Source organism: Sinohyriopsis cumingii, chromosome 3, assembly GCF_028554795.1.
Source record: "Sinohyriopsis cumingii isolate HCF-2022 chromosome 3, ASM2855479v2, whole genome shotgun sequence".
Lineage (NCBI taxonomy): Eukaryota > Metazoa > Mollusca > Bivalvia > Unionida > Unionidae > Sinohyriopsis > Sinohyriopsis cumingii.
The window spans coordinates 55626671-55645691 of record NC_142963.1 but is presented as its reverse complement, the minus strand read 5'-3'; the positions used below and the strand labels follow the sequence as shown (position 1 = coordinate 55645691).

The window sequence follows — 19021 nt, the reverse complement described above, 5'->3', positions numbered from 1 at the left end:
ATTCTGCCAACTTGCTAAAGTGAGAAAAGTATGTCACTATGATGCAGTGAGTAGCAACATCCAATATCATGAGAAATTTCTGTATGTATAATTCAAACAGGAAACAACAGTACTACTGAAAATCTTAGGACGATTTGCATTGCTACAAAGCTTAATTTTCACGTTTATGCCTACAATGATGATGACAGCACTGACAGAGAAGTGATGTCCTAGTCTCCATAGTAACTTCAGCATTCAAGAAAAACCTCAAGATTGTGCTCTCCAAGATTTATTGATCAAAATGCTGGCACATCACAGTAAAATATATCAAATGAATGGTGCAAGTAACAATATAATTAACCAGTTTAAAAGATATCCATGGTTCAATCATACTATAAATTATGACAAGATATTATCTATAACAATCTCTGGTCAAATCATACTACATGTACATGTATAAATTACTATATGATGTCTGGTCAAAGCATACTATAAATTATTATATGACATTGAAAATTCAAATCATACCATTAGATTTTATCTGGAAATGATTGGTCAAATCATACCATTAGATTTTATCTGGAAATGGTTGGTCGAATCATACCATTAGATTTTATCTACCAATGATTGGTCATATCATACCATTAGATTTTATCTAGCAATGACTGGTCAAATCATACCATTAGATTTTATCTGGCGATGATTGGTCAAATCATACTATTAGATTTTCATCTAGCAATGACTGGTCAAATCATACTATTAGACTTTATCTGGCAATGATTGGTCAAATCATATCATTAGATTTTATTGGGCAATGACTGGTCAAATCATACCATTAGATTTTATCTGGCAATGACTGGTCAAATCATACCATTAGATTTTATCTAGCAATGACTGGTCAAATCATACCATTAGATTTTATCTGGCAATGACTGGTCAAATAATACCATTAGATTTTATCTAGCAATGACTGGTAAAATCATACCATTAGATTTTATTGGGCAATGATTGGTCAAATCATGCCATTAGATTTTATCTGGCAATGACTGGTCAAATCATACCATTAGATTTTATCTGGCAATGACTAGTCGAATCATACCATTAGATTTTATCTGGCAATGACTGGTCAAGTTATTCCATAAATTATTATGTAGCAATAACTGGTCAAGTTATACCATAAATTATTATGTAGCAATAACTGGTTGAATCATACCAACAGTTATTAAATGACAATGACTGGTCAAATCATGTCATAAGTTGTACATGTATATGTCAAAAATCATAATATAGGTGATTGCATGACAATGACTGGTCAAATCATATAACTTATTACACCTCTTCCTTGACAAATCGCACATGAGGTCACAAACATAGACCGCACTATAAGCGGGGGCGCCAAGTTACTGAGGGACCTCCAAAAATTGAGGTGAAAAAAAATCACTTTGACAAGGAGAAAACCATGGGTCTGTGTGTGTGATTTAGATATTCAACATAAGTTTAAAAAAATTTTAGTCATATCGCTATGATGTCTACAGTGTGACAGTTTATAGTGATGTTAGCAATGGGGCATCATGCCGCAGACATGTAGCATGATGTCCCACCCAGTCACATTATCGTGACACCAGGGAAACCAGCCCTAGCACTAACCTCTTAATGCTGAGCGTAAACAAGGCAGCTGTTAGTACAATTTTGGTAAGTCTTTGGTATGACTCGGCTGTGGATCGAACCCACAACCTCCTGCATCCGAGGCTGATGCTCTAACCACTAGGCCACCGCAGCGGTCGAGAAAACCATTGGGGGAGGGGTAGCGGCGTTCGGGAACTGGGCTGTTTAATGACCGAATCCTCATTTTACAATCAAGTCAATAATAATTTTTAATAATGCACTTTTTCTAAGGTGTCGCTATACAGTTTCACATTTTGCATAGGGTTAGGAATTTAAAGAAAAAGAATGTCCCCAGCTTTCCTCACTGGTTATACTGGCTATTTAAAAAAGACCTTGTATATCTTAGGTATAATGCAAAGAACCTTTAATTCCCTTTATTTTGGTGTATGATTGATGGGTGTACTATGGGTTATAGAGTATACAGCTTGGCCTTACTTCAAATGTGCACCTTTCAAAAAAGTGCTAGCTCTACTTGGTCATTTTCACTTCCTGAACTTCAGAGGTAAATTGTATAAAAAAGAGCCGATAACTTTTTTTACATTTTATAGATTTGGTAATTCATTCATTGCACTTTCAGAAGCTGGTATTGTCTAGTCTGGCAAAATTCCTTTTCCCTATTTTAATAGCTGCTATGTATAGTGTACTTTAGACTAATTCAGACTGATTTTTTAACACAAGGGAGCAGTCATTTTAGTTAGCAGTGTGCTTAAATCATGTAAAATTTCCAAAAGTACAATATCCAAAAGAAATATCATCCACATTACATTAATGTAGCATAGAGGTATGCAAACATTCTCTCCACTGTGCATGTTTTAAATGCGAACTACTTCACCTTACATACGTCACTCTCTCAAAAGTACACATTATCTGGTGAGCGCCACCTAATGAAGTTGTTCGTTATTCTGTATAAATAACATTTATTTTCAAAATGTCCGCATGTGAACGATCGTTCCAATAGGTTTCAACAACCATCACATGTGTGTGTTGTTGTTGTTGTTGTTGTGGGGTTTAACGCCATTTTTCAGCACACGATAGGCTAAACATGGCGGCCAGTATTAATGGTGGAGGAAGAACCCGGGAAAACCCCAGAAAGAACGACCGACCCATGAGAAGCTACTGGCAAGTTTTCTCACATACCCACATTGGCTGAATCCTAGACTCGAACCGCCGCAGGTAGTTTATGTTACATACATAATAACATTTATATCGGTGTTCGATTGATCAAATTAAGTGAGTTCACCGGACATACGACCGAGGCTGCTAGATTTTAAGTTGGTAGGACTTTTGTGACTTTTAACTTTTCTTTTATTCCACCTCCTTTGTTTGATTCAAAAGACATAATTAATATGATAATACAAAAGAGGACAGCTTTTAATTCATTGCAACAATTCAACAAATACTTCCGCAAGTCAGTTTTCAAAACACGGTCGGCACTTAGGTTCTCATAGAGAAATGTTCATGGACATAGCTGTTATGGTAGACTGATGCAGTTTACATTTAATTACAAGAGGACACATTGGATTTATGACAATTACACTTAAAGGAACTAAAAGACAGAACTATAAACACAAATTTCAATTGATAAAAATTATTTAATTTGTATTTATTTATTAAAGTACTGCCTCCACTCGGCGTAAGTGACATTTTCAATGATAGAAATTTCCTTACATAAAGTTAATTGCAGTGTACTAGGAATGTCATTTGGAAAGAAAATGTAAACAATTGCATGAAATAAATTTTAAAATTTGACATGTCATAATATTGATTAAAATTTCCAGGTCCTATCTACCGTTTTCGACAATAAAACAAGCGATATTCAAAGTTTCCATTACCAATTTTGATTGTGATTTTATTTAAATTCAACAAACAGGGATTAATTTTTGGGGTATTTTCAGGTTTAAAAAATGGGATACACACCTGGTTCGCAAGTTACCAGGGCGTGTGTTATCGAGGGAGTGGTGTATAAACAATAACAATAATTTTACTTTTTAATTCAGGGCATGAGCCCAAAATACACTGTAATCTCACAAAATGATTTTTATAAAAATTATCTACAAAACAAAAATAGACATATTAGAAACCATGCCCCACGCCATCATTCAAATTGGACAATGGTCTTCAAAAAGAGGAATACAGAAATGCACAAACTGAAAGCAAAATTTTGTTGACAGAAAATCTGATTAAAAAACCCTAAAGTTTACCAACACTAAGTTAATTTAATTTGTACGAGCAACAAATTAAATGAAGATTTGTATTTAACAAATAAAATATTCCTGTTATAAATGCTTGTGAGAAAATGTATTCATTTTTGCATGTTAATACATAATTTAAATAAATCTAAAATGTTGTATAATTTCCACAGTGCTGTCATACATAATGTTAATTACTATGAGGTCTATGGGATTGTTTTGGATGTGGAAAAATTATTAAGTCCACAAATTTCAAGTCACAGCGATCTTTCTTTACTTGTAGCAATTCCAAAAGGGTTTGACTTAGTGGCAAGAGTTCAGCATAGAGCATGTGGTAAAAACTGCAACAGCGGAAAGTGGCTAGGTGAAATAGATAAACAGAATTAAGCAACACGTACGTAAATTATCAAATACCATCTATACATGCTTCTAAGTCAAGTCCAACTATAAAAAAAATAAAGGCCCTGATCTGTCATTGCACCTACAGATCAGGGTCTATGTTGTTTGTTGGACTGATTGCTCTTAACAAACTGCATACACCCAGATCTGCTGGCACATTAACTTATTAGTGAGTATATATGGTACTGTACAAATGTAGGACAAAATAAGTTAACAATTCACAAAAATAACCTAAACAACTGAACATTATAGCATAAATTACCACTATGATGATCATACAAGTGGTTCATTATATAACAGGTATCTAAGTCGGTTTATTTTTATTTGCTTATTTTTTCTTTCTTTAAGCGACCTTGACTTTGAGACTTTAGGACATCGCAGACACTATTAGAAGACTTAGACCCATGTTAAAATGACCTTCCATTCAGTTAGTGAGAAGATTTTCAATAGGTTCATTGTGGAAGTCATATCTGTGATCAGATCAGCACCATTTTCATTCAGGACCAACTAGATATCATAATTATTCTGGCAAAAACCCTATTATCAATATGACTTTGCCTTTAGAAGGATTAGCAATATCACGAGTATTAAGATAGGTGCCATAGTGGCCATACTTGATGTCAAATCTGTACCATTTTGATCGAATACTAACAAGATTTTCAAATAGGATTCTCTAGTGGCCATACTGAATTTTTGGGCAACACCATGTTGTTAGATCTTGTGGTGAATGTGTGTGAGTAAAGTTTCATGGCAATCCTCCAAATAGATTAGGAATAGTGATAAAAAATCTGTGCTAATGGATTGATGGATGTTGGATGAGGGATGACAGACAATGGATGACTGACAACAGGCCATCCCATAAACTCTTCTAGTGTATGACTAATAGAGCTAACAAGATTTTTAAGATGGCTGCTGTGGTGGCCATAATGGGCTTCAGATTAGCACCATTTTTATTTAGGGCCATAATGGGCTTCAGATTAGCACCATTTTCCATTAGGGCCATAATGGGCTTCAGATTAGCACCATTTTCAATTAGGGCCATAATGGGCTTCAGATTAGCACCATTTTCCATTAGGGCCAATTAGGCATCATAAGAACATCTTTTTGTGAAAACCCGATGTTGATATGAACATTCTATTCAGGAAGAATAGCAATAACAAGATTTTGAAGATGGCTACCATGGCAGCCATATTAGATATCCTAGTGGCACCATTTTCATTTAGGACTGACTAGACCATGGAATGAATGTGTGTGTTAAGTTTCAAGGTGATTGAAAAGTAGTGATAACTTGTGCTAACAGACACATGGAAAATTGACTAAAGGCAACAGACAACAGATCATCTCATTAGCTCTTCTGGTCAATGACCAGTAGGATTAAATAATGTGAGACTAGCTGTGCTCAACAGATTGTGCCTGATGGAAGGACCGAAAATGGAGAGATGAAGGCACGAGGATTATATATATATATCCAGACCCTTATAAAATAGATGTACAAATACAGAATGATGAGAAATGTCATGTCCAGACACCAATAAGAAACTTGATATGTGTACTTTGGTTGTATGAATTAACTTGAATGGTTTGAAAATTATGTTCTGGAAATATAATTATTTATGAACAAAAAGACAAACATAGCCATTGCTATATATTCTCCTAAATTACATACAGGGATAAAAATAACAAGGCAGTCATCTACATTTCCCACCCTGCCTGATACAAAGTGATTTACTATGTACAGAGTGTATAGGGAAGTGAAATGCATGACCAGTTTTTTTCCAGAAATGAAGGTGTGAATGGACGGTTGATGAACAAATGGACCGAAACATGAAAAATATTGAAACTGAACTTTCTGAACAGCACAAGGCAGCTCTACATAACTAGTCTAATATGTGTACCACATTTCAGTAAGATATCTTAAATGGTTTTGAAGTTTTGCCCTGGAAACCAAAGTGTGGATAATGGATGGATGGATGGACACATGGGCTAAACATTATATTTAAACTGAAGAAATTCTGAATAGCAAAATGCACATGTGGACCACTAGCCCAATATGTGTGGCATGATTCACCATGATATACTTGATGGATTTTTTAAAGTTAAATTCTGGATATTAAGTGTAAATGATGGATGGATGACATTTATAAATTAAGACTAGCAAATGCACCACTAGCCCAAAAAGGTATATAAATTTTCATTAAAATATCTTAACAAGTTTTGGAATTTTGCCCTGGAAACAAAACTGGAAAATGGAAAGATTGTCATACAAACTTATGAAAATGTTCAAAATATTTAAACTCAATACAACATATTTTCCAACATTCCTGAATTGTGCATTTGTTTGTTTTTTTGTTGGCATTTGCATTTGATGTCAGAATGTTAATAATACTAATTTTTGCACTTACTGGTATTTGAAATTTAAAACTTGTTAGGGTTTAAGATTTGATAACTGATGATGAAAAATGTAAAATACATTAAATAAAAAGATGTTAAATTGTAAAATAATTTGCCTTTTTTATTAATAAAAACAAATAATGTCTTTTTCTTCAGATTGATTTACTAATACCATGGAATGGTACAAAATTTCTGAGAACAGAGATACAAATGGACTGAAACCTACTAAAATATTTGTTTATAAAACTGAGGCTAAGATGACACATCATTTTACAGATGGTAGCAAAGAGAGGATGAAGCATGCAAATATAATCATAATAATGACATTGACAATCCAATACATTAAGGAGGATTGTTTTTGTGTTCTCTTGTGGCCTGTTCTGATGTAATACTGTACAACACTGCTAAGGTCATTCTGTTTTGTTGGACAGTAGCCTAAATCCTTCATAGCTTTAGCTATGCTAAAGTGATGAGTTACTCCAGTCTTGTATACCTGTGGGGAAAATAAAACATGTCCTGCACAATAGGTGATGTTTTAATTAACAGCATGTACCATAATAAATTCAATATTTGTAAATTTGAATAAGACTGTCATGTTTTACAAGTTATTAAATGTAAGTCACTGTCCCTATTCCATTACACTGACCAAAGAAAACAAACTAATCCCTGGGAGAAATTGACTTTGTGAGTGTACTAGTTACAATATGGTCATAGCTAAAGCACAATATAGCAGGTTAAAATGATTAAAATAATTCTGCATTGTGTTCCTGTATGCTTAAGTTGAATGAACCTCAGAGAGAGAGAGAGAGAGAGAGAGAGAGAGAGAGAGAGAGAGAGAGAGAAAGAGAAAGACAGAGAGAGGTACCTCAGTTCTTGTCAAAAGTGGTTGGAAATTATATACCCTGGCAACCATGGAGTGTACACTTTCTATCAAGCTGGCTGAAATGGAGTACAAGAGTGAACAATTTTGGTCAAGAAGGCTAAATTGAACTACAAGAACACAATTTCTATCAAGATTGCTGAAATGGAGTACAAGAATACAATTTATGCTAAGACTGTTGAAATAGAATAAAAGAATACCATTTCTGCCAAGATTGCTGAAATGGAGTACAAGAAATACCATTTCTGCCAAGATTGCTGAAATGGAGTACAAGAATACAATTTCTACCAAGACTGTTGAAATGGAGTACAAGAATACAATTTATGCCAAGATTGCTGAAATGGAGTACAAGAATACCATTTCTGCCAAGACTGCTGAAATGGAGTACAAGAATACAATTTATGCCAAGACTGCTGAAATGGAGTATAAGAATACAATTTCTACCAAGACTGTTGAAATGGAGAACAAAAATACAATTCATGCCAAGATTGCTGAAATGGAGTACAAGAATACCATTTCTGCCAAGATTGCTGAAATGGAGTACAAGAATACAATTTCTACCAAGACTGTTGAAATGGAGTACAAGAATACCATTTCTACCATGACTGCTGAAATGGAGTACAAGAATGCAATTTATGCCAAGACTGTTGAAATGGAGTACAAGAATACCATTTCAAGCAAGACTGTTGAAATGGAGTACAAGAATACAATTTATGCCAAGATTGCTGAAATGGAGTACAAGAATACCATTTCTGCCAAGATTGCTGAAATGGAGTACAAGAATACAATTTATGCCAAGACTGTTGAAATGGAGTACAAGAATACCATTTCTACCAAGACTGTTGAAATGGAGTACAAGAATACCATTTCTACCATGATTGCTGAAATGGAGTACAAGAATACAATTTATGCCAAGACTGTTGAAATGGAGTACAATAATACCATTTCTACCAAGACTGTTGAAATGGGGTACAAGAATACCATTTCTACCATGATTGCTGAAATGGAGTACAAGAATACCATTTCTACCAAGACTGTTGAAATGGAGTACAAGAATACAATTACTGTCAAAACTGTTAAAATGGAGTACAAGAATACCATTTCTACCAAGACTGTTGAAATGGAATACAAGAATACAATTACTGTCAAAACTGTTAAAATGGAGTACAAGAATACCATTTCTACCAAGACTGTTGAAATGGAGTACAAGAATACAATTACTGTCAAAACTGTTGAAATGGTGTACAAGAATACAATTTATGCCCAGATTGCTGAAATGGTGTACAAGAATACAATTTCTGCCAAGACTGTTGAAATGGAGTACAAGAATACCATTTCTACCAAGACTGTTGAAATGGAGTACAAGAATACTATTTCTACCAAGACTGCTGAAATGGAGTACAAGAATACCATTTCTACCAAGACTGTTGAAATGGAGGACAAGAATACAATTACTATCAAAACTGTTGAAATGGAGTACAAGAATACAATTTCTGCAAAGATGACTGAAATGGATTACAAGTGCAGAAAGAAACTGACAACCTTTTTGCTGATTTACTTCTTGCTGCAATGATGCCTTTAAAATTACACAGTAAAAATCAATATGCATCCACCATATTTCAGTCCACTGCAAATTCCTAAATATATATAAGGCCCACTTGCCTATCAAGATAAGAAAATTGAATAAAATAGAAAAATTTAATTTTACAAGTATGAAGAATATGCAAATGTCATGATGCCACAATACCATGATTGACAGTTTAAATTGTCCTTATTAGTGCATCAATATCTAATATTTCTTCCAAAGGACAGTACATACTCAAATATAAGTCAACTCAAGTTGCAAACAACAAAGATCCTGAACTGCCATAGCAAAATGCACCTGCAGATCAGAGGTCTATGTTGTTTGTTCTACTGATTATCACATTTCAAACTGCACAGAACCAGATCTACTGGTGCATGTGCACTGGTATATCTGAGTCTGAGCAGTTTGCAGTTGGATGCAACTTATAAGGGAGTAAAGATGGTATTAACTGAAACCATGTCATTAGGCTATTGGATTGATTTTAACAAATGTTCCTGTTCTGATGCAGGAATTTTACTACAATAATTTCACGTCTAAGAAGTAGTTGTATGCACGCTATTTTTAAATGTCTTAATGAAGAATAGAAAAATGAAGTCTGGTTGCAGGCACCCACTTCAAGTGTTACATGTTTAGGCTCTAATAAACAGTAACAAGAAAAGAGTGAAGACAACAAGCTTTGTAAAATTTAACAAATAATTTATTTCCCTAGAAAACCAAGGTAAAAATGAGGAAAAGAAATTATGGTTTTAAGAATCAAATCCAAAAATTGTAAATTATTAGTCCAAGTAATAAAATGTTCTAATGAATTTGAGTCAGAGTTCTGCATTTTGGGAAAATGTTGGAACTGTTGGTGAACACATTACATATATTTTAAAAATGCACTCATGAATTTCAATTTTTCAAAACATGGCCGTACCCCATATTTTCAAATAAAATCTATATCTTCATAAAATTGATATCACTGTAATGAATCAGTTAACCAGTTTGCCAACTGCTAATGTCCAATGATTTTATGCAAGAGTGAGATTGCATGATTACCATATAATGCTTGATAGCTGACAATGAAATCTTTTTTTTTTCAAAGGGGCAAAGGAAATCTGCAACAGAGTGACAGAGGGACAGGTAGGATCAACATGTTTCCAACTGCACCAGTCACAGAAGATTCTCCACCTTGCATAATAGACCCTGATGGTGAAGCTCTCCTGGCCTGAATGATGATGCTTGCATCCCCACCCAATAACTTCTTCTGGTGGATAGATAACTCTGAGAAAAACCAAGTGTGAAGGTACACAAAAATAGATGTGTCCATATAGTTAGCTGTCTTGTTCTCTGCATTCCAGTTATTATCAACTCCACCAAGTCATCAAGAGGCACGATTTTATCACTTGGGTAATGCAGCAAGCTTCTTGCTGATCAAGATTACTTTGTGCTTTGAAATTTCTGCCAATGTTTACGTACATCCTTTTGCGTTTTACTATGAAAAAGAAAACAAGGGAATGGCTTGAAGAAATCATGGCTCTTTTGTTCCATAAAGTAATACTGAAAAAATCACAGCATCAAAAGAAGCAAACTCTGTTGGTAAACTTAACATTAATAGCTTTTTTTTAAAACAAAGAACATAGCTTTCATAGCTTGCTGAAAAAAACTAGCTTTTGCTTTGTTAAAGTTATGTTCTCTTGATAAAAGACCTAGAAACTGAAAACCAATTACATGTGCAACCTTATCACCATTGTAGGTAACCTTTAAAACATCATTCCTTCATGACTTGCAAAATAGTACTACTTTTATATTTGCTGCATTTACATAAAAGTTTTCAGGTATAACAGCACAAACATAGCAAAAGTAACAAGTACAGTTTGAAAAATCCTGTAAAATCTGAATTAACAAATAAAATGTGAGCTATTAATGTTGAGCCAGCCAATGAGATTTCGGTAAATTAGTGTCATACAGATCAAGATGTATCCAGATGATGTGTAACACCACTTTTAGGGGGCCCCGAGTGGCCGAGTGGTCTAGAGTGCTCTTCGTTACGGACCACTGCCATCTCACCTCTGTCTGCGGCAGTTCGAGTCTAAGATTCAGCCAATGTGGGTATGTGAGAAATCTTGCCAGTAGCTTCTCGTGGGTCGGTGGTTCTTTCCGGGGTTTTCCCGGGTTCTTCCTCCACCATTAATACTGGCCGCCATGCATAGCCTATCGTGTGCTGAAAAATGGCGTTAAACCCCACAACAACAACAACAACAACAACACCACTTTTACTAACTGTACTTGAGAAAAACATCAGCTAAAACAGTACAGCTTTAGATAGGAGAGTTGTTGTGGTGAGTTTAATGTCATTTTTCAGCACATGATAAGTTGGCCAGTATAACTGGTGGAGGAAGAACCTGTTAAAACATGGGAAGAACAACCAACCCATGAGAAGCAACTGGCCGCTTTCTCACATACCCACATAGGCCAAGCCCAAGAACTGATAGAGGTGAGATGGCACCTGAATGAACTGTTTCGGCAGATTCCGCCTGGAATTTAGGTGGATTCAGTGTGTATTCTGCCTAAAACACCCAAATTTTAGACAGACTTTAGGTGGAATGGGAATATGGCTAAGGTGACAGACTGAATCCGTTTAAGCATACTATTTCTCATATTCCTCCGAAAGAATAACTGTTAAATGGGAAAGTTCTGATTTTCCATTTCATTTTCCTACTGTAAGACGGATTTTGGACTTAGACTGATTTCAAAAGAACTACAAGCATAGATGGATCTTTGGACTTAAAAAATTTGGAGCAAGGTTGAATTTGGACTTGATCTGATGTTTACTCTAAGAAATAAATTTTTGTTGCTTCCTATTAAAATATGCTCTACAAAAATCATACCCATGTGAAAATGTGACTAAAGTTTCAGTGAAATCACAGTGAAGATTCAGTGTCATTCACTCAAATGTTCTTTTTTCACCAAAATTATGGTATTTTGACAAATTTCAATGAAATTTCACTAAGATTTTACCAAAAATTCCGAAAATATCAGTGAAATTTTGTGCGGCAATGAGAATAGCTTGAAGGCAAAGTTGATGGGAATGTAATTGGTCAATCTGTATGAAAACTGAATGCCAGGATAGCAGTTTGCTATTTGTGCCATAAAGATTTAATAGCTCTACAGTAGCGGCTAATGTGCTAAATATGACAAGGAATTGAACTAGGATGATTTCAAAGTTATATAACTCCAAACTGATTAACTTCCAGAATTTAAAGAGGGACGACATATACATCACTGTTGCCAGATATCCATATCTATCAAAAATAGTCATATATTTGATCAATGAACATTATTTAAGAGCAGAACTGAAGAACTGTAGTTTGCAAAACATGGTGGGGAAAGTTCACAGTAAATCCGTAAAATATAAATACTGCAGCAAAAACAATCATGCACTACATTATATGTTGAACTTTTCTTTTCTTTTATATATTTTAAAAAAAAACTAATCCTGAAATGTGATACATAGATATTTGACCATCAAAGGAAATACTGTATCTATTGGTATTAAAATGTATGGATTGGGGAAGGGGTCCCATTGTTTCCACTGATGTATCATTAATCACTGTGTGATTAAATATGCAGTTTGTAGCAACCACAAAATTAAAACAAAAGCCTGATACACAAGGAAAATACAGTAATTATAAATGTACTCAAACTTTATAGGTTTTACCATAAGAATGAGAAAAAACCAGATTTACTTACCAAAGAAATACACAAGAGCAATAGGGATCTGTATTGTTGGCACAGGGTATCCAAGACCTTCCACCTGAAATGTTAAATGAAGAGTGTTGAAACCATTTTGGATATTTTTATGTGATATAAAGATTTTCAAATGACCTGCTGTACTGGGCACATTTTCAAATGACCTGCTGTACTGGGCACATTTTCAAATGACCTGTTGTACTGGGCATATTGGCCAACATGACATCATTAGAAGTCTTCTGCTGGAGACATCATTTGATACAACTTTCTGTTTTGGAGAAGTAATATTAACATTATTATCAAGATGACGGCCACGGTTGCCATCCTGGAAGCCAGATCAGACAAACTAGACATCATACCAAGCCTTAAAACCCCATGTTGATATGACCATCCATTAAAAAGGAGCAATGATAACAAGATTTTCAAGATGGCTGCTGTAGCGACCATACTAATATCTGAGCTTCAACGTTTTCCTTCAGGACCAACTAGACCATGGGACCAATGTGTGTGTGTACTTAAGACCATGATAAAGTGTGAAACAGTTCACAGCTCTAAGCTAAGTTGTTGTGTTATTTCACTAGAACATATTTGTGATTCACGTGAGAACACATAGATAGATAATACAAAACAATATACTCCTTTCCGACATTGCAGTGCAACATACAAAATTAATTGAATGGTCAGTATTTTACATAGTGGAAATAATATCCATTAAATTGTTCTTTCATGCACCAAAGGAGAGTACATGTAACTGAATTGAATTGAATTTCATCTGTTATGAATCTAGGGTCATAAACAATGTAACAAAAACAATCCAAATTAACATGTTTAGTAAAATCAACGAATAATTTATTTTCCTAGAAAACAAAGTGAAAATCTAAGGGGAACTTACAGTATTGTGAATTAAAGCCCAAATAATCTTAAATGTTCTATCCGAAGTCCAAAATTTAGAATGTTCCGACTCCAATAATCTTGAATATGTTGATGTAGCAACAGTCTTGAATGAGTTCATGTACCAATTGTCATGATGTATCACAATAATATAATCCAGAATGTCTTTAAATAAATTCACAATAATCCCAAAGTAGTGTTTTATTCCAAAGAGTCACTGAACACTTTGTAATTCCATTAAAAATATAAATGATTCCCCTCTCTAATTATATCTGAACATAACAGTAAATTATTCCTGAGACTGAACTTAAAACAGGAATGAATAAATTTTGTTTACCTCATTCTCTGTATACTAATTTCACTTGACCCAAAACACAATAAAATACCCAGGATGTGTGTCATTTTAAACGGAAAATTCCATCAAATTGTACATAAGTTGGCTTCTACAACACTGAAAGTTTGAATATAAGGTCAGGCCTTGAACTCAAATCAAACTAAACATCTTTAAAAAAAAAAAAGTCAGGAAGGACAAGCTTCTACTCAATTACTGACAAAAGTCAAGCACACAATACCAAACAAGTACATATAACACATCATAATGCCTTTGTGAAATATAAGGCAATATTTTTTTTTGAATTAGTGATTATGGACCATTGTGCAGTTTGATTTCACCATTTAGCCATATGCCAAACATTAGGGTACTTCTCATTAGTTATTTACGTGCATATTTTCATCATTTTATTGACTGGGTTGTGCAGAACCTGAAAATGACATACAAAACAAGAGTCCCTTAATGAGATTGAATCTTGTTATGGCCAAAAGTATTTGAACGAATTCATGAGATATTGCTTGATATGCAGAGTGATTAGCCTACCTTATCCAGGATGAAAATATCCGTGCTGATATATCATCTTAGAGGAAAGAAGTGATCTCCCTTGATGCAATGACTCTTTCTCTTCTCGACACCACTACAGAGCTTGCACTGGGTCCTGTAGGTGGCCTTGAGCTTAAGTGTCAAGAGCAGAAAGCGATATTTCATTGCAAAAGTCTGGTTACCCATGGATGGGGGCCTGTTCTTGGCAATGAAAGCTGGTACCATCATGAATGAAGCTGATCCATCTTATTCAAACTGCATGTAGTTAGGGTCCAGTGATAGGGCATGTATTTTGCTGATTCTGCCTGCCATTGCTAATGCAGTGAGGAAGCAGGTCTTATACGAAAAGTGAACTAATGATGCCCCTGAAATCAGTTTAAAAGGTGTCTTGTTCAGCCAGGCTAGTACTCATGACAGGTTCCACTTTAGGCACAGAGCTGATGTTTTCGGCCATGGATAATCAGTGATGCAGAGAAAGTCTTTATTTTGTCCAATATCCCCTCTTCCATGATGATGCAAGGTATTAGCGATCATAAAGCGGCAACATTAGATTGTCCATGGTGCTTATGTTTTCTCGTCGAAGAGCCAGAGAAGAAAGTAAGCTATCTGAGGTATTAATGCCTGCAGAGTTATGTGTTTTCGAGTACACTGCTGTGGGCAAATTTACCTTTTTCTTTCATATGTTGTCAGAATGGAGGGCTGTCTTACTTGCATGATTCTCTCTACAACTGGCTGTGAGAAATGTTAGTATTTGAGGGCTTGTTTAATATCATTCTGAGCTGCAGGTTCAGCAGCTCTGGAATGGGATGAAACAACTGCCACCATGGTTGAGCACACAAGGGAATATCTTGATCTTTCTGGTATTTACATTGCAAGATTGATTAGATCGTTCTACTATGTGAGTGGTGCAATCAGGATGAGGCGACACTCTGATTCTCTTGCTTTCTGTATCACCTTTGGAATCAGAGGTGATGGAGGGTAAACATTTACATACAGGCTGTTCTCATCTATGGATACAGCATCAATTATTCAGACTTTCAGATCCAGGATTGGTGAGACAAAGGTTAGGAGTTTGGTATTCTATCTTGTTGCACATATCTGAGTGCAGGGATGAGGAGACCATTCTGTCTCTATTAGTGGATTGTTCCTGGACAATGAATCTGCTATTATATTAGGTTGGCCTGGAATGTGATGAACTTGGATGTGGATTTGTCATTGAGGACATCACTTTTTAGAAAATTCCACACCAGGATGTATAGATGTGGGGACTTGGGTTGACCTTGCTGTTTAAAATAAGTCAACACAATAAAGATGAATAAGAACTCACTTTCCATTTAAGTATTCCTGCCACCAATGAAAGGTTTTCAAAACGGCTTTCAAATTTTGGAATACTAGATATGGAGATACCATTCCTGGGGAAACCACAATTCACTGGCTTCCAGGAAAGATGATTGTAAGTGTGCTCCTCACCCACTTGCATCCGTATCAACTGTGATTTTTTAGGTTGTACTTGCAAAGGTCCCATTTTGAGCCCAGTGAAGATACTTCAGATTTGTGCAGATAATGAGATACTGGTCCAGTGGGCAAACTTTCAGTCTCCACTGTGATAAAAGAATCATTTGTAATGGGTGCATAAAAAGTGACCCAGGATGATGAGGTCCTCTGCTGCATTGAGCATGCTGAGCAGGCAAAGAAATTCTTGAGCAGACAGAGTATTCCTCAAGTAAAGAATCTATCAAAGTACTGATTTTCAACACTCATTCCTGAGGTCAGATTTGTCTGTTTACAAGAAAGATATATAGAAAAATAATTTTCTTTCATTGTTGGTTTGATTCAAACCTATACTGAGTCAATCTCCAGAATGGCAGGAGTATTACACAAAGCTGCTCAATATACCCTAGGTAATGCCTTAACAGCAGTTTCAAATTTACAGCTGGCAGAACGAGACGCATGGATGCTAAACTTACACGGGTATAGAAAACTTACCTGTATGTACCTGGTCATAGTGGAATTATACATATGTTAAAGAGTTTTCTATAGCCCATGAGAGACTTACATACACATATAATATATAACTAAAGCCATAACTTTGTGAGGTGTTTCACAGGCTACCCATGCAAGCATGTAAATACCATTAAGTATGTCATGACGGCAAAGTGACAAAATTGTAAAGGCAGCATTTTGTCATCATAGGAAGAAAGAAAAGTTTAAAATATTGGATTAAGTATACTTCCTTTTTGAGTGAAGACTATAAGTGTAGAACTTTCAGAAACTTGGTAATGGAATTCATGTGGCTTGGCAAGAGCAGAAATAATAACTGAGATATTCATGGAATTTGGCACCAGTCCCAGTGCCAAGGGGAGATCACTCTTACTGACTGCCATCTTGGAGGGCAGATAGCTTTCAGCTTTTCTGGCTAATTTTTTTTATCTGGGAGGGTTGGATATGCAAGGTAGTAGTATTTCTCCTGAGGTATTATGATTGGGTAACATATCTGAAGAAACGCTGCTATATGACCATCCATTCATAATGAGCTGTGACATGTTTTGGGACATTTTTAATAAAAGGTCATTTTGCAGTAAATTGGTCTACTTCCCTCTTCATCAAAGTAATGAAACACATCAGATTTTATTTAGCATTTGATACTCTTCTGGGCTGAAATTTAGACTTAGGGATTTTCACAAGATCTTGGGTGGGAGGTTGGTGTGATTCCAACTTGTATAATCACAGAAGGATCAACTCTGCCGAGCCAATCTTTAACCGTTTAAGTTACTCCATTCTATGACAATTTTAAAATTGTATACATGCTGATGGTCAGGGAGCTTTATTCACATGGCAGGTGGCTTCAAAGGTGACACGTCCATTCTCAATCCTGACCACAGCTGAAAACTGTTTAGTTCTTTTAGTGCTATTAATGTCTTTTGAGGAAGGGATATGTCCTAGGGCCTTCTTTTATGCCAGAAATTTGTTTTCTCCACTATTAAAGAAATATTTGTCACCAAATAACATGGGGCATTTGGATAAACAGCAGCAAAACTATTTGTTCCTTATAAAGGAAAGACAAGAAACTGATGAACAAACTCCACATAACTGAAATTAATGGTCTCAATTCAGATCTTTCCAGTCCTCTGATATTGATCTCTGACATAACCACAAAGTAAGTAAGTAAGTATTATGTATAAAAAGGGTTATTATTAACAAAAATTGTACTGACAAAACTGGAATTACTTTATTTTTTTCACTGACAAAAGACTGTAAGAATGATAGAACTGAAAAAATAATTAATTTAAATAAAATGGAACTAATCAAAAAAATATCATTATGAAACAGATATTTCTTTCTTGTTTATTTAATATTTTTTACATTACTAAAACTTGGACATCATATTTTAAAAATGTGGAGTTTTTTTATACAATAATAACAATAAACTTTTCCAATGGGGTTTGTATGTTCTGGCCATTCAGTGTTCCAGCCCATACTACAGCATCAAAATGGGCCTCTTCCAGCTGGGCATTAAACAGAAAACCTGTGATAATGTTGGCACAAAATGGAGTAGACGAGACAAACCCATTAAAGACAGGTATTATGACAATGTTGATACCAAACTGCATCAAAATATGGTGAATGGTTCCTGAGCTATGCCATTTACAAATTTCAAGGGCCACAATTCTGTCAAAAATGAAGCTGACAAGACAAAACCCATATAGGTTTAGGACACAATTGTACACACTCAATTACATCAGAATGTATTGAATTGTTCGTCAGGAATGCTGGATACATGAATCAACCATAGTGCAATTTAAAATTGACCAAAAAAGGGCAATAACTCTGACAAAATTAAACTAAGAGACAAAACAATTAAATGGCACCTGTACATGCAACTTGCAAATTGGTATCCAGTTATTGTAAGGGCTGCAAAGATATTGTGAATATAAAAGATGCTGTCAGAAAGACACAGGAACAGACAGAAAACATGATTACTATAGGGCTACTGATGTGGGGCTTGATGGGGGGTGGGGGGCTGCAGTTAACAAACATAAAAGGTACAGTGAATACCATATATACTCACTTATAAGCTGAGTCAAATTGCAAAAAGAAAGATCCTGATCTCCCATAGCATAATGCCCCCACAGACAAGGGTATATTTGTTTTGTTGTACTGATTACTCCTAATAAACTGAACTGACCCAGATCTGATGGCACATTATGCAATGGCAGGCCTGGGTCTGTGCAGTTTGCAGCTGGACTTGACTATGGTACTCTAAATGCATTTAAGAACTAAAGTAAAAATATATATATATATATATATATATATATATATATATATATATATATATATATATAAGAAATAGAAACTAACAAATGGCCTGTGACCCAAAGAAAAACCAATGTTTTGGTCCCTTTATAGCTGTATTATACAGAAACCACTTAATAATT

General features: G+C 35.1%; 1 protein-coding gene across 2 annotated transcripts in view; it reads right to left on the bottom strand.

Moving 5' to 3' along the window:
* Positions 1 to 252: 252 nt before the first annotated feature.
* Positions 253 to 19021, bottom strand: part of LOC149802887 (short-chain dehydrogenase/reductase family 42E member 1-like) — a 126684-nt gene continuing 107915 nt past the window's right edge. For both annotated transcript variants that reach the window (XM_089952357.1, XM_089952358.1), the window contains 3 exons: positions 12821 to 12884; positions 7489 to 7562; positions 253 to 7116 (listed from right to left, as the gene is read on the bottom strand). In XM_089952357.1, coding sequence (XP_089808483.1) covers positions 6889 to 7116; positions 7489 to 7562; positions 12821 to 12884 — 366 coding nt within the window. In that variant the 3' untranslated portion in view covers positions 253 to 6888. The remainder of the gene's footprint in view (positions 7117 to 7488; positions 7563 to 12820; positions 12885 to 19021) is intronic.